This window comes from Phycodurus eques, chromosome 16 (assembly GCF_024500275.1).
Source record: "Phycodurus eques isolate BA_2022a chromosome 16, UOR_Pequ_1.1, whole genome shotgun sequence".
Lineage (NCBI taxonomy): Eukaryota > Metazoa > Chordata > Actinopteri > Syngnathiformes > Syngnathidae > Phycodurus > Phycodurus eques.
Window position 1 is genome coordinate 21,899,195 of NC_084540.1, and position 14,275 is coordinate 21,913,469.

A 14,275-nucleotide genomic window follows, 5' to 3' on the forward strand; every position below is an offset into this window, starting at 1 on the left:
CATTCACATTGGAACTCAACACACAGCCTCATTTGTATGAAAAAACGCCACCGTAAATATAGACAATCAAAAAGAAAAAAAAAATCTGTGTGTGTGTTTCGTTTTTGTCTTGGGAGTCCACCTTGTGTTATAAACTAATTAGAATCCACAAAATACATCAATTCATCCATTTTTATGGCACTTAAAAATGGATGGATCCTTAGGGTCAAAGTTGAGCTGGAGCAGAAATGACGGTTTCAGAATTAGAATTAAATTCCTGGTCGAAAGGCCAGAAGACAAAATCTCCTCTCTGAAAAATTTCCTTTTTTGAGGGGGGAAACAAAAAAGTGCCGAATGAAAGTTTGTCAAGTTGAAAGCCGCCAATTAGAAAATCCCGCAGATTGAAAGTTTTGCATTCCGCCCATCAATATGGCAAATTTAACGCAGCCGAAAAATGGCTCCCAAAAAAATAGAATTGCGCCAAGTGTACAGCAGCATGCCGCTTTCACACTCAACATCTCTCTCTCTCGCGCCAAACAAAAACCGAATCCACAGGTTAATTGTGCCTTCCGCCCTCTAGTGGAAGAGTATTTAATCCGGCGCATGCGCAACCAAGCTCCGCCTTTGGCAAAACACGTCGACTCACTTCCGTCCGGCTCGGCTCGACGGCCAAGGAGACCGCGACAAAACGCCCAAAGGAACTTTAAACGTCTGCAACCTTCGTTGTAAAGACAAAATGGGGGGAAATGTGCGTTGTGGTCACCGGCGCTCAGGACAGGAGAGGACGTTCGTTGAAGGCTCGCTTGTGGTACCTTCACGTACTCTGAATACGATACGGCTCGCAAGCAGGCAACACGAACGTTATGTAGCCTAGCGAGCCAGTGCGAGCGCTCACGGTCGTATACGTAAACATGCCGCCGTTCTGTCGAATCAGGCTGTAAAGTTTCGGTGTGGGTGAAGTCATTTAATTACAGTAAGTTAGCAGCCATTATCTCTGTCACGTCGTAATGTCGGTTTGACCTGACCGATTGGACTCCACGATCTGACTAGAGCAGCGATTTTTCAACCTCGACGGCGCCAAGGAACATATTTTACAATTGAAAGATCTCACGGCACACCAACCAACAAAAATGTCACAAAACGTAGATGCATTAGTGACTGTATGTTGCGGAGAGAGAGAAATCAATGCAACGCTAATGGGCGTCAATGGCGCCGTGCGCGCTTGTCATGTGTGTACCCCGCTTTCGGAAAGCCTGGGAATAAACCTTGTGGATTATTTCCTGACAGAGGCCCAGTTAAACCCCTGCTTTTTATTCCTTTTAGGTGTCAAGCGTGCCCTTTCGTTGGCCTGTCCGCATACGCGTTTCGGTGTTTGCGCTCATGTGTGTTGTAACGCGTCTTCCCGTCACGCCTAAATGGGTTTCGACGGCCGCATGTGTGGGCTTTTGTGAGACGGAGGCCCGGATCCTTCCGTCTCAGCAGCCCCGGCAGCGAGGGGAAAAGCCCTCCGTGTGGGAACGAGAAGCTCACGGCGAAACCTGCGTTCGAACGGCTTGATGACGGGGAAGCGAGAAGGGGATCATAAATCTGCTCTCAAAGCAGAAGCTGTCGCGGTTCATGTGAGAACGAGCCGGTACCGCAAATAAAAGTCTCTTTCCCGCCCATGTTCTTGTGCTTGAGCCTTCGATCGCTTGTTCGTGCAACATTTTTCTCTGGAAGAACGACAGTGATAAGTGAGAGAATCATTTTGACCAGAAGTTAAGTTTTTTTTTTACGGCGTATTCACGAGCTGAGCTTAGCATGGGTTGTTAGTGGAAGTTACAGTCTTGGCCACATTATTATGCATTATTTTTTCCTCAAATAGTAACAGAGAGACTGAGACTGTAGGTGCTGCTGTTTTGGTTAGCAACCGAGTTCAAAATCCAAAACAGATCTCAACGTTTGTTACTCAACAGTCCCCTTTTTTTTGACTTCCTCTGAGCCGGACCAACCCTTAGCGATCACTTGGTGCCAATCCCGGGTTTAACGCGATATCATCGAGCTTCTCGCGAGCGCGGTTCCGTTCGTAAACGAATGAGCCCGCCGGGTCTTGCCTGCAGGACGGGGTGGGAGAGCCCAGGAGGGTGTGTGCGTGCGTGCGTGCGTGCGTGGTTCAGGTCGGTTGCCTTTCATCGTCGCCAATACTGAGCTAATAACTTTGAGTTTGGCCTCGTTTCTAGTTTATTCAGGCTTTAGTTTGTGTTTTCCAGTGATGTGAAATGGTCCTTAAAGTCCAAGGAGAGAATACCGTTCGGGTGACGTAAACTCTTGCAGGTCGCACTTTGGTCAAGCAAATTCTTTGTTGTCGCTGTCGTTGTAACGTTTGGCTAGAAATGTTTTGTTTTTTTCTTTTCAAATGTACGCAAGCGAATGTTTCGCTTCGTCATCTGATGAAGTGTTCCTGATCTGAGTCATGAAACCACGCCCCTTAAAGGCACACATCCAACACATCAGTCCATTGTATAAAAACGTGCAGAAAGAGTTTCTTTCTTGAAGTTCTATTTTATTGTGTTTGTAAAATCCAGTGCAATTTGTCTTTATTAAAAACACGTATGTACCAAAAGCTGAGCTGGTAGGAATTATTGGCATGGCGTCCGGTGAAAACAGGCTAAAAGGCTAAAACTCCCTCGAGCCAAATCCCCCGATTCATCGTTCCGCCATCCGCCAAGTCCTCTTCTACGACGACGCCGCCGCCTCCTCCCGTCTTCCTCGCATGATGACGGTCTGGAATGTCAGCTATTTCGTAGCGACGGTTTTCACTGTCAGGCCACCACATGGAAAAAATGAGTTGCTCCTAAAGCTAAGTAGATGTGCAATGACTCATCGATTCATCGTCAACAAATCAATTATGAAATGAATCGATATCCATTCTAGCCTTTTCGGCTCAGCTCCTCCCCCACAACGGACCGATGCGGCAGACGCTGCACTAATCCACCTCTGAAACACAAAGTAATGACATCATGAAACAGAATGTAAAGAAATGAAACCGTTTGTTTTTTGCGCCAATTCAACGGGCGTGGTGCTGCTCCTTCTGGTGTGCACGCCTTGGCTGCTTGGGGGCGGCGTAATCTATCTCCGTACATGTTACCTGCCAATGTGAATCGGATGGACCGCATTAGCGCATGCCCGGCATCATCAAAATCGGCGTCGACGCACTCAATGTGACACTGAAAATATTTGCGCAAATATGGCAAACGCAAAGGTTACGTGCGTTTATGGGGGGAGAGTCTCACGATGAACCCCAAGTAAAGTTCCAGTAGGCTTTCCATGACATTTTGGGAGGTTACGTTGCTTTAGTTGCTTAGTTATTCAGTTACAGTTACTACAAGGTATCCTTTATGTTCTGTTGTTTTGGTCGGCGACAGAGTTCAAACGGGCTCAGCGGTTAACTCTTTCATGTCCATGTGTCAAGTTAGTTTTTGTTTTGTTTTTCGGAAAAAGCGAGTCGTTTGTTTTGGCTCCAACGAGCCGTGTCGTTCCAGTTTCAAAGTGTGCTCCGTTCTCCCCTATTTCCTACTGTGCGCAACGTCATGTTGATATCAAAACAAGCAATATTTTCTTGCCGCTGATCAAGATATAGCAGACAAGACAGTGGAAAAATAAGAGCGTAATGGCGCGTTTGCTCGACCGCGGCCAGAATCGAAGCGTCCCGCGCTCGAGTCCATTCCGTCGTCCCGCTCGCCTCTCATCAAGTTCTTTTCAACTCAAAGCCACGGTCGCCGCTAACAACCACTTTCTCTTTCCGTCCTCCAACTCTCCCACGTAGCGGCGAAGAGTTCAAAGCACGTAGTCGCACACGCACACGCACACGCAGACGCAGACGTGCCGTGATTTACGACACGATAGTAATCTCATTTATACGTCTCTCTGTCTTTGCTTTTTTTTTTTTTTTTCAGTAAATCTGCTGTGTCCTGAGAGGGTTTTTAGTGCTTCTCACCGTTGCTCTCCCCATTTGGGTCGTTAAAATGAGTGATTTAGTGAAGCTGTGCTGGATGGGGGGGGGGGGGGGGGGGGGAAACTGGGGATAGGTGAGGCCAAGTAGGGCAGAGAACGGGAATCATTTCTCTGCGATGTCGCGATCCTTTGGAACTGATCGTGACTTATGCGCTTGATTTTAATAACTAGATCTCGCGTGTCATCGCAGCTAAGGCTTTGAGAACATCCTTTTTGCGTGTCTGGGGCTTTTGGAAGATCCTTATCCTGCAAGAGTGGAAGTTTATTGCTCGGAGGCAGAGATAAGACAGTATGGAGAAAAAAGAGTGGCGCGCGGAGATGAGTCGGTGACTCGTTGCCGTGTGGGGAGACCCTCGGCTTTGCAGACAGATCGCGAGATAAAACGCGCGTCTGTGCGGCCACGCCGATAAACGCCAGTCAAAACAATCAGTCGTCGTGCAAATGTGAACCGGCAAAAAGGCGCCTCGGTGAATGCCGCAACATCTTTAGGGCATAAACAGCAGGAAGGCCAGTCTTGGAATCACCGTTTTCCAATCAAGGAATTGACTTTTGGGGGGCCTCAACACGACTGAAATCGTTTTGGAAGCATGCATATCCTCGTGAAAATGTATTTTAGAGGTCCTGAACACAATCCATCCCAAAACCGATATTCCCTAACACCCGAGTATGATGTCAAAGTTTTTGACTGTGAAAAATTTGAGGGGAAAAAAGACAAAACAGCCCCAGACGGCAGTTTTACTGGTGGACACGTCTATCAACCAGACGCACAAAAAAGTCTCAAGGACCCATGCCCGAAATTGAACAGGAAGTCGACCATTTTGGTTTGAAGCAGCCATTTCGAGCTCATTCCGCGGCTTGTACTTTTTAACTCCCACTTGGGAATTTGCCCAAATGAGCCCCAATCGGAAGCAAGTATCTTCGACTGATGGGTGACGCTGCAAGGGATTATTTCTCACTCCATAGAACAGGCCGTTTTCAGCTCCATGTTTAGGACAGTGACTCTACTTAAGGACACGATATTGCGCATTATATGCCGCATATAAGTCCAACTTCACTCTCAATTATCATGAGAACACTTGGCTCCCTAATTATGTGTGCGGGCTTGTGCGGTCAGAGGATGGGCCTCTGCGATAATTCGAAGGAAAGATTTGTGGCACGTGCGGTGACTTGTGTTATCCGAGCGCGTCTGTTGGGCGCATCTAGATCGGCCAAGTCGCTCATCATGCCTGTCACTGGTGAGTTGCGCGCGTGTGTGTGTTTGTTTGCTCGGCGGCTGCAGTTTTCCACACCTAAAACACATTGGAGTCCATGACGGATGACATCATCTCCTCTCACTGGTCGGCTGTAACAAATCCTTGGACACGACGCGTATGTTCACGTCTTTAAGTCTGCAATGCTGTACTGTACACGCGGACCGTGGCTGATGTAAGGCTTGAAATCTTAATTCGCTGCTGTGGAATGCAGTCCTATGGGGGGGCAAACGCAGCCCTATGGGGGGGCACAAGCCAGTGCAAACTGTAGGCCGCTCCCAAGCCCGGATAAATGCAGAGGGTTGCGTCGGGAAGGGCATCCGGCTTCAAACTTTGCCAAACCAATATGAGCGTTCATCCAAAGAATTCCATACCGGATCGGTCGTGGCCCGGGTTAACGACGTCCGCCACCGGCGCCGTCAACCTGCAGGGCGCCGTTGGAAGTCGAAGACGAAGAACAGGTGGAAAGCGGGTTCTTCGGCAGAAAGAGAAGAGGAAAGCACAGAGCCCAGAACTGAATGTGGGGACTGTGAATGTTGGGACTATGACAGGAAAATCTCGGGAGTTGGTTGACATGATGATTAGGAGAAAGGTTGATGTAGATGGGAAGAGAAAGGGAGTCGGGGTTGTTTTAAAAGAAGAGTTGGCTAAGAATGAAAGAGTATCAGATCGAGTGGTGAGGCTGAAACTTGAAATTGAGGGTGTTATGTGTCATGTGATCAGCCGCTATGCCCCACAGGTAGGATGTGACCGAGAGGTGAAAGATACATTTTGGAAGGAGCTAGACGAAGTAGTTCTGAGCGTCCCGGACAGAGAGAGAGAGTCGTGATCGGTGCAGATTGTAATGGACATGTTGGTGAAGGTAATAGGGGTGATGAAGAAGTGACGGGTAACTACGGCATCCAGGAAAGGAACCTGGAGGGACAGATGGTGGTAGACTTTGCGAAAAGGATGCAATTGGCCGTAGTGAAGACTTTTTTCCAGAAGAGGCACGAACATAGGGTGACCTACAAGAGCGCAGGTAGAAACACGCAGGCGGATTACATCTTGTGCAGACGATGTCATCTGAAGGAGGTTACCGACTGTAAGGTAGTGGGAGGGGAGAGTGTGCTTCCAGAAGACTGGACTACTGCCGCCGAGGTGATCGGAGAGGCAGGCAGGAGAGTACTTGGTGTATCTTCTGGCAGGAAAGGAGAGAAGGAGACTCGGTGGTGGAACCTCACAGTACAGGAAATCGTACAAGGAAAAGGGTGAGCTAAGAAGAAGCGGGACACTGAGTGGACCGAGGAGAGGCGAAAGGAATACATTGAGATGCGACACATGGCAGAGGCCAAACAAGAGGCATATGATGACATGTGTGGCAGGTTGGACACTAAAGAAGGAGAAAAGGATCTATACAGGCTGGCCGGACAGAGGGATAGAGATGGGAAGGATGTGTAGCAGGTTGGGGTGATTAAGGATAGAGATGGAAATATGTTGAATGGTGCCAGCAGTGTGCTAGCTAGATGGAAAGAATACTTCGAGGAGTTGATGAATGAGGAAAATGAGAGAGAAGGGAGAGTAGAAGAGGCAAGTGTGGTGGACCAGGAAGTGGCAATGATTAGTAAGGGGGAAGTTAGAAAGGCATTAAAGAGGATGAAGAATGCAAAGGCAGTGGCTCCTGATGACATTCCTGTGGAGGTATGGAAGCATCTAGGAGAGGTGGCTGTGGAGTTTTTGACCAGCTTGTTCAGTAGAATTCTAGCATGTGATGGAAAGATGCCTGAGGAATGGAGGAAAAGTGTGCTGGTTCCCATTTTTAAGAACAAGGGTGATGTGCAGAGCTGTGGAAACTATAGAGGAATAAAGTTGATTAGCCGCCCAATGAAGTTATGGGAAAGAGTAGTGGAGGCTAGACTCAGGACAGAAGTGAGTATTGGCGAGCAACAGTATGGTTTCATGCCTTGAAAGAGTACAACAGATGCATTGTTTGCCTTGAGGACGTTGATGGAAAAGTACAGAGAAGGTCAGAAGGAGCTACATTGTGTCTTTGTAGATCTCGAGAGAACGCCTATGGCAGAGTACCCAGAGAGGAACTGTGGCACTGCGTGCGGAGGTCTGGTAGAATAATACAGGACGTGTACGAGGGCAGCAGAACAGCGGTGAGGTGTGCTCTAGGTGTGACAGACGCATTTATTTAAGGTGGAGGTGGGACTGCATCAGGGATCAGCCCTGAGCCCCTTCCTGTTTGCAGCGGTGATGACAGACGAGGTTAGACTGGAATCCCCGTGGACCATGATGTTTGCAGATGACACTGCGATCTGCAGTGAAAGCAGGGAGCATGTGGAGGAACAGTTAGAAAGATGGAGGCACGCACCGGAAAGCAGAGGAATGAAGATTAGCCAAAGTAAGACAGAATATTTGTGCAGGAATGAGAGAAGTGGTCAGGGGAAGAGTGAGGCTACAGGGAGAAGAGATAGCAAGGGTGGTGCGTGCGTGCGTGCGTGCGTGCGTGCGTGTGCTCTGTTTCGCTTTCGGGTCTCCAGAGAAAAGCTGGCGTCAAAGGTCCAGCTGCTTTACAAGCTGTCTCGTCTGGGCCACTTTAAAGAATATTTACGGAGGGTTTGTACGGACGGGGCGCGATGTCCGAGGCACGCTTTCGTTAAAATAGCGCCGAGGATCAAGAATTCTACGTTACTTTGCAGACGCTATTTCTTATCTTGCTGTAATGAGCCCATTTTCATGCACGCAAGTTCGCTAGCCTGTCTGGTTTTTGTTACTAGGACGACCAGCAGCAGACCTTGAGGGTTGCTCCTCGAGTATTTAAATCATCTTTCCTTTTTGAAATGAATGAAAGTGCCATTAACGCTTTCCAAGCAGTGTCATGCAGTCATGCAGACAAACGAAGATTAATTTCACTTTAAAAAAACAATTTAAAAAATGAGCCGCAGTAATATTAGTCGTTTGTCACAGAGGATAAGGAACATATACCTGCATTGTTAAATTGTCTGTCTAACTGTGATGCCGCGCGCTTTGTGTTCAGATATCCGTGGCGAACGGGTTTGAATCACCGTAACATCGATGCCAGTTTCGTGAACCCGTCTACGGCGTTTCACATGATGCATTACGCATTACGCTAGCGGACTTAAAGGCCAAGTCGTGTGGTTGTTTGAAATGCACAATGTATTTGTCTTATGTTTATTTATGCCGATTGTTTGTATACAAGCCATTTAAAAGTCAAATTTCCATATGTCCCATTTAAGTTGCTAATTGTTATATTAAAAAAAAAAAAAAAAACCACACACCACTTAACAGCTGTTAATGTCAGGCCAATGACAACAATGTGACACTCCAGTCAGTCTCGGCAGTCGGTCTAAGCCGACGACGCTCGTTTTGCTTCCCCTCTCAGGAACGCAGCCGTCAAGCCTAATTCCCTTCAAATGAAATTGCTTCTGGACGTAATAAATAGCCAGCCAGGCCCCGTGCTCCTATTAAACACGGCAAGCTACACACACACACACACACACACCGAGCAGAGACGAGAAAGTATGTTGTGGTGAAGCAATCAAACCAACACCTGCTGAGCATCCTGGAACTCAAAGCTTAAGAATGTAAAGCCTTTCCCGATGTACCGCCCTTCTATTCGCCCTTCTTGTCTCAGAGCTAAAGATGCGAACAATCCTTTTTGTGACACACGTTTGTAGAATCAACACACGTTGTCTTGTACAATCGATGAAAATAGAAACAGCAGCGGAGGTAGCTGGCGAAGTCGGTGGTAGAGCGGGCAAAGTAGCATGGTAATTAGGTTAGATTGGCAACTACGTCATTAGATCTAGCTAGCTAGATATGTTCTTCGGGTAGGTGGGTAGCACAGTAGGTTATGATGTTATGGCAGTTAGTTTTACAGTGGTACCTTACTGTTAAACAATACAGCAAGCGGCAGCTAAAAATCGAAATGCGGTACATAAAACATAGCCTGGCAGATTTCCTTCTTTTCCAAGTTTCCAATCGGTGAGCTCAATTATGCGCCACCATCAGCGTTTCTGACTGGAATACTTCCTGGAGCGTTGACTTTCTTCCAGATTGCTTCACGCCCACTTGGACCCCTGGAGAGGAGCTTATTGGTCCTCCCCCACCCTATGAATTCCATGTCATCAAATTTAATTAGTGGATTATTCCACGCCACTCCTTCTTTTGTCGGGAGCACCGCGAGGACCCAGGTAACTGCAGAGAAGGTGTACTTAAAACCATTAGCTGTGTCCAATACCCTCAAACGAGTGCAATAACACTGGATCAGGTTAAGCTCCGTCGCAGTAAATGATATCACGACTAAAGAACTCAAAAGAACTGGGACCTCCGCCAAGGCCAACCTCATAAAGGTTCGAGCCGTTGACCTGAACCGCTGTCGGATTTATCGGCTTCATATTTCGTCGGCTGGAAGTTGCCTTCTCCTTTGAACCTTCTTCGTCTTTTGTTTTTTCTTCCCCGAAGGCCACGAGAAGCATATTTTCCAGTCTTCGCGCAAAGCGACGAGAAGAAAATCAGTTTCTTCGCCGAACCGGCGCAAAACCTTTAGTCAGTCGAGGCTTGCAGCTGCAATTATCAGTGCTTGTGATGTGCTTATGGAGATAAAGTTCAATGCGACCACAGCTATGCCGTCCACATGGTCTCGCGCACACACACGCACATATTGAAGACATCTCCAGAAAGCTGCAAACACGGTGCTTTCTCAGGGGCCGGCGTGCAACTGAAAGAAGCGCTCAGCAACCGCAGCGTGCTTAAACGGCTTCAAAACATCGACGTTGAAAGAGCCATCTGGCGGGCGCGGTGGCTTATTCCTCGACTCGACTCGGCTTGTTATTTTGCCCTCGGCTTTGGCCCTGCAGGTGCATGTTCATCATAATAGTAAGGCGATTCAATTCAAGTTTCCATTGAACTCCACAAATCTGTCACGTGTGGGGAGCAGCTGGACCCGAGAGCAGGCGGAGGCCGATGTGAAATGATGAACAGTTTATTGAGGAGCGGTAATGGAGGTGGTCCGGGATGTGTTGGCAGGCAGTGGGCAGAACAGGGGAGCACTGAGAACGAGGAGGCGCAAGAGTTAACAAGGGGAGCGAGGAACAGTATAGCTTACTTGACATAAGGTGGGCCGCGGTACCGCTAGGAGAGGCTGCAATACTTGGGCGAGGATTTCCGGGAACAGGCGGGCTTACATGCGCCGGCGGCGATGAGGCTGATTGGAGACAGCGGCCTGAGAACGGGGAGCGAGGACACAAAGCGCCCTCCCGCCTCCGATAATGGAACTGCAGGGCAGAACGTGACAAAAACAAGACAGCCGTTAAGACGGGACAGAAGATTTTCGGGCTGAATTTGTGGACTTTTTTTTTTTTTTTTTTAAATTTCCAATTTATTTCGACAGAATTCCATAGAAAAGAGGCAAGGCTCTTAGGTCGCCAATTTCCACTCAGTTTCTGTGAAGTTCCTTCCCGTTGATTCTCATACATTCCTTTTAATATGTCATATCAATTCCTGTTACAGTAAGTGAACATTTCCAGCGTTGAAAATTCTTGGATTTTCGCAACCGGTCACTGATTGGATATGCACGATAAAATGCTTTCTCCTGGAGTGAACTTTCCTTCATAATGGAAGCGTCATTGTGCCAAGCGTGTTGCAGGTCGGCTGCCTTTGGAGTTAACGGGGCGAGTGTGTGGGCGTTGGTAAAAATCCCAGCTGAGCAGAAGCCCCCCCCCCCCCCGTTCGGTCTCCCGCTTCCAAATGGGCCACAGACTGGTACCGGTCCGCGGCCCGGTGGTTGGGAACTGTTGCTTTGAGGAACTTAATAAAAGCGTTTGTCACAAGAAGAGCTTTCTTTGACTATAAATCTTCCGCTATGGTCTTCTGCAGACAACTTCATCAAAGCTTTGTTGCGGTCCACCCACATTCAGGACAGCAAAGGCTGTTCTTCCTCCCCCGAGACCGTAGTCTCCTCCTGCCTGTCTTGTGATACTGATCGGTCATCTCAAGTCGTAACTCTCTCCGACTTCTTACGTTTGCTTCACCTTTTTGTAGCCGATGTAACGCAGGACCTTTTGGGGCGTCTGACGCTTTCATGAGTGCCAGATGGGCTTTTCATGTGCACGTATGAACCGTGTGTGACCACAGCGTGTTCTCATGTGGCCACATCTCAATGTGGCTCCAGATGATTTTATTTAGCGCGCCGTCTTAATAGATTCCAGTTTTGAAGAGATGTCAGTTGGCTTTGTTGGTGGGATGCGCACATTTTAATTACAGCGTTTCTGGAAATAGTGGCCGGGGCATCTATTTAGGGAGCGGCCTTTATTTCCCTCTCCACATCGCGTCAGATGATCTTTAATAGTGCGCGGGGAACATTTGGTGCCACGCTTTAATGTCGTCCGAACGCAGGGGTGCAGTCGGCGAATGGGGCGATCGATCATTGGCAACAGCCTCTCAAAATGTCCACACGCTCTCATTTATTCTCACTTGTTTCCTCTCTTTGTGGCAGTCAGATTCTTCCTTGACAAACACACCATGTTTTTGTGGTTCAATAAAAAAGAAAAAAATTAATAATGATAATGATACAGTGCAGTATGTTGTACTTCAGGGTTGCAGTTTTTCCAACGCAACGTGTCAGCGGTGCTCAGTCGCTCGGTGCGCGGATGTGATTGGCCGAGCGCGCAAAGGTCCAATTGAGTGGCGTTGGGCCGTCTGGCTCGGTGTGCGGCGGGCCTTAGGAACCCGCAATCAGTAAATGATCACCTGTGTGTGTGCTTGCGTGTGTTAGAAGTGTGTGTGCAGTCATACAGTTTTGCTCGGATTAGTGAGCATTATGCTGGATTTGCTTGGACGACACACATGCAATTATTCCTTGATTCATATTTATACTGAGCAAAGTGATTCCACAATCGACTCGCTTGTGCCTGTCGTTAGTGCCCGCGCGCATGCGCCACAACTTGCCCGCCGACAAACGTAAATGTGTGCGTTTCTGTGGTTGTGGGAAAATGGGCCTTTGGTGAGGTGAAGCGTGAAAAACGCTTGTAAACAGCGGCCGCTATCAGTGATAAAGCACTGCCCTTAAAGCGTGTTGGGCATTCACCGTGAGAAAATGGCAGATAAGAGCGGGAAGAAAAAGGGAAGGGAATTGAGGGCACTTAATTGGTTTGGAGGCACGCTGAGAGCGGCGGGGGAAAGGTAGCGCAGACGGAAGCGAGAGCGCTGTGGGAGCGGAGGTGTTTACCGACTCGGACGTGGGAACGCGCGTTTGCCCTCACCGCGAGCATGGCTGCCGCAAGTCAGGAAAGCTGCCGACTCCTCCCTGGCGCATGTCGATCGCTTCTAGTTGCGGATCAATATTTTTGGAGGATGCATTTTTGCACAAAATGGCTTCTGTATGAAAAGTGGAGCGTAATAAGAGGATGAAGGAGATTTTCCAGCTGAAAGAATTCCACTAAGTCCTTGTTGGTTTCCTTCCTGTTTGTCACGTTGGCTCCCTCACGCATTGTGCAAGTTTGGTTCTTTCCCAGGCCGGCGACATTCTTAGGTCAAAATGTTCACACAACACCAACTGGTAACAAATCTCGTTATGTTTTTGAGGACCCCTGAAGACTCTGAAATTCCCTCGAGCAGATTTTGCCCTTCGGCGTCCAGACTGCAAATGAATGGCGCTTGCGCAAGGCCACCACTGACGTACAGCACTTTATTTCCTTTTAATACGGTCATCCCCCGCTCTATTGCGGTCTCCGATGTTCTTCTGTCAAAACACACAAAGAATAAAGAATCAATTCATTCTGTCTGACTGAAAATCACTCGGTTTTGGGTACAGAAACTTTGGATTACAAAGGCGCCGCTGGCTAATTGAACGATATCCGCCCACATTAAGCAAAGGCCTCTCATAATGTTTCCATTGTGTTTTCCTTTGTGGAGGCAGCACTTCATCACCAAAAAAACTGAGCTGGTCCTTGAGCAACAGGAATGCAAGACCATTTTTTTCCATTGATGTCTTGTGCCATCTAGTGGTGTAGTTGTGGAACGTTTTATAGATTACGTGTCATTGATGACAACGTTGAACATGAACAATCTAATGAGATTTAATGCAGAATCTGCCTGCAAAGATAATAATGCTCACTTGAGTCTGTTTTTTGTTTCCTTTGTTTTGAAATGCTTTTAATCATGTAAAGCACATTGAGTTACCTTGTGTATGAAACGCGCTGTAGAAGTTTTTGCTTTGCTTTCAGGACGCTGATTCCTCTTCTTGATGCTGATACTGGTCTGCTGGTGCTCGCTGGCATGGTAACAATCATTTGCTCGCTTTCAGATCATTACGTAGCAAACCCCTTATCTGTCCGATATAAAGGTACTTATTTGATTTATGCTTTGAGATGTTATGTTTGCGCAGGGCGACACGGATGGCGGACTGCATGGAAGTGTCCACCTCTGAGCCCTTCCTCTCTCAAGGTGAGTTATTTACACACCTGCGGACGATGCCGTTAGAGGCTTTCACTAACTTAGTTTCTTCAATTTTGAAATTTGTTATGTAGTACGTGTTATGTGAATGAATGTCTACTCTATGACGGTGCCATCGTTATCCCAAATCTCCTACTGGATGCATGATAGTGTCTTCAGGAGCTTCCCTGAATTGCTCAGTCATTCACAAGCACAGATGGGGCGAGGTTCACCTCTTTGTGAACAAGTGCGTGAGAAAATAGTCCAACAGTTTAAGGACAAACTTCCTCAATGTACAATTGCAAGGAATTGAGGGATTTCATCATCTACGGTCCATAATATCATCAAAAGGTTTAGAGAATCTGGAGAAATCACTGCATGTAAGCGGCAAGGCCGAAAACCGACATTGAATGCCCGTGACCTTCGATCCCTGCATCAAAAACCGACATCAATGTGTAAAGGATATCACCGCGTGGGCTCAGGAACACTTCAGAAAACCAATGTCAGTGAATACAGTTCGGCGCTACATCCGTAAGTGGAACTTGAAACTCTACTATGCAAAGCAAAAGCCATTTATCAACAACACCCAGAAACGCCGCCGGCTTCTCCGGGCC

The 14,275-nt window shown here is 47.8% G+C and overlaps 1 protein-coding gene across 1 annotated transcript in view; it reads left to right on the forward strand.

The window, feature by feature from the left end:
- LOC133415148 (coronin-7-like) overlaps positions 1–14,275 on the forward strand; it is a 93,404-nt gene that overhangs the window by 66,684 nt on the left and 12,445 nt on the right. The window contains 2 exon segments of the mRNA XM_061700978.1: positions 13,454–13,508; positions 13,598–13,673. Of these exon segments, the coding sequence (XP_061556962.1) occupies positions 13,454–13,508; positions 13,598–13,673 (131 nt within the window).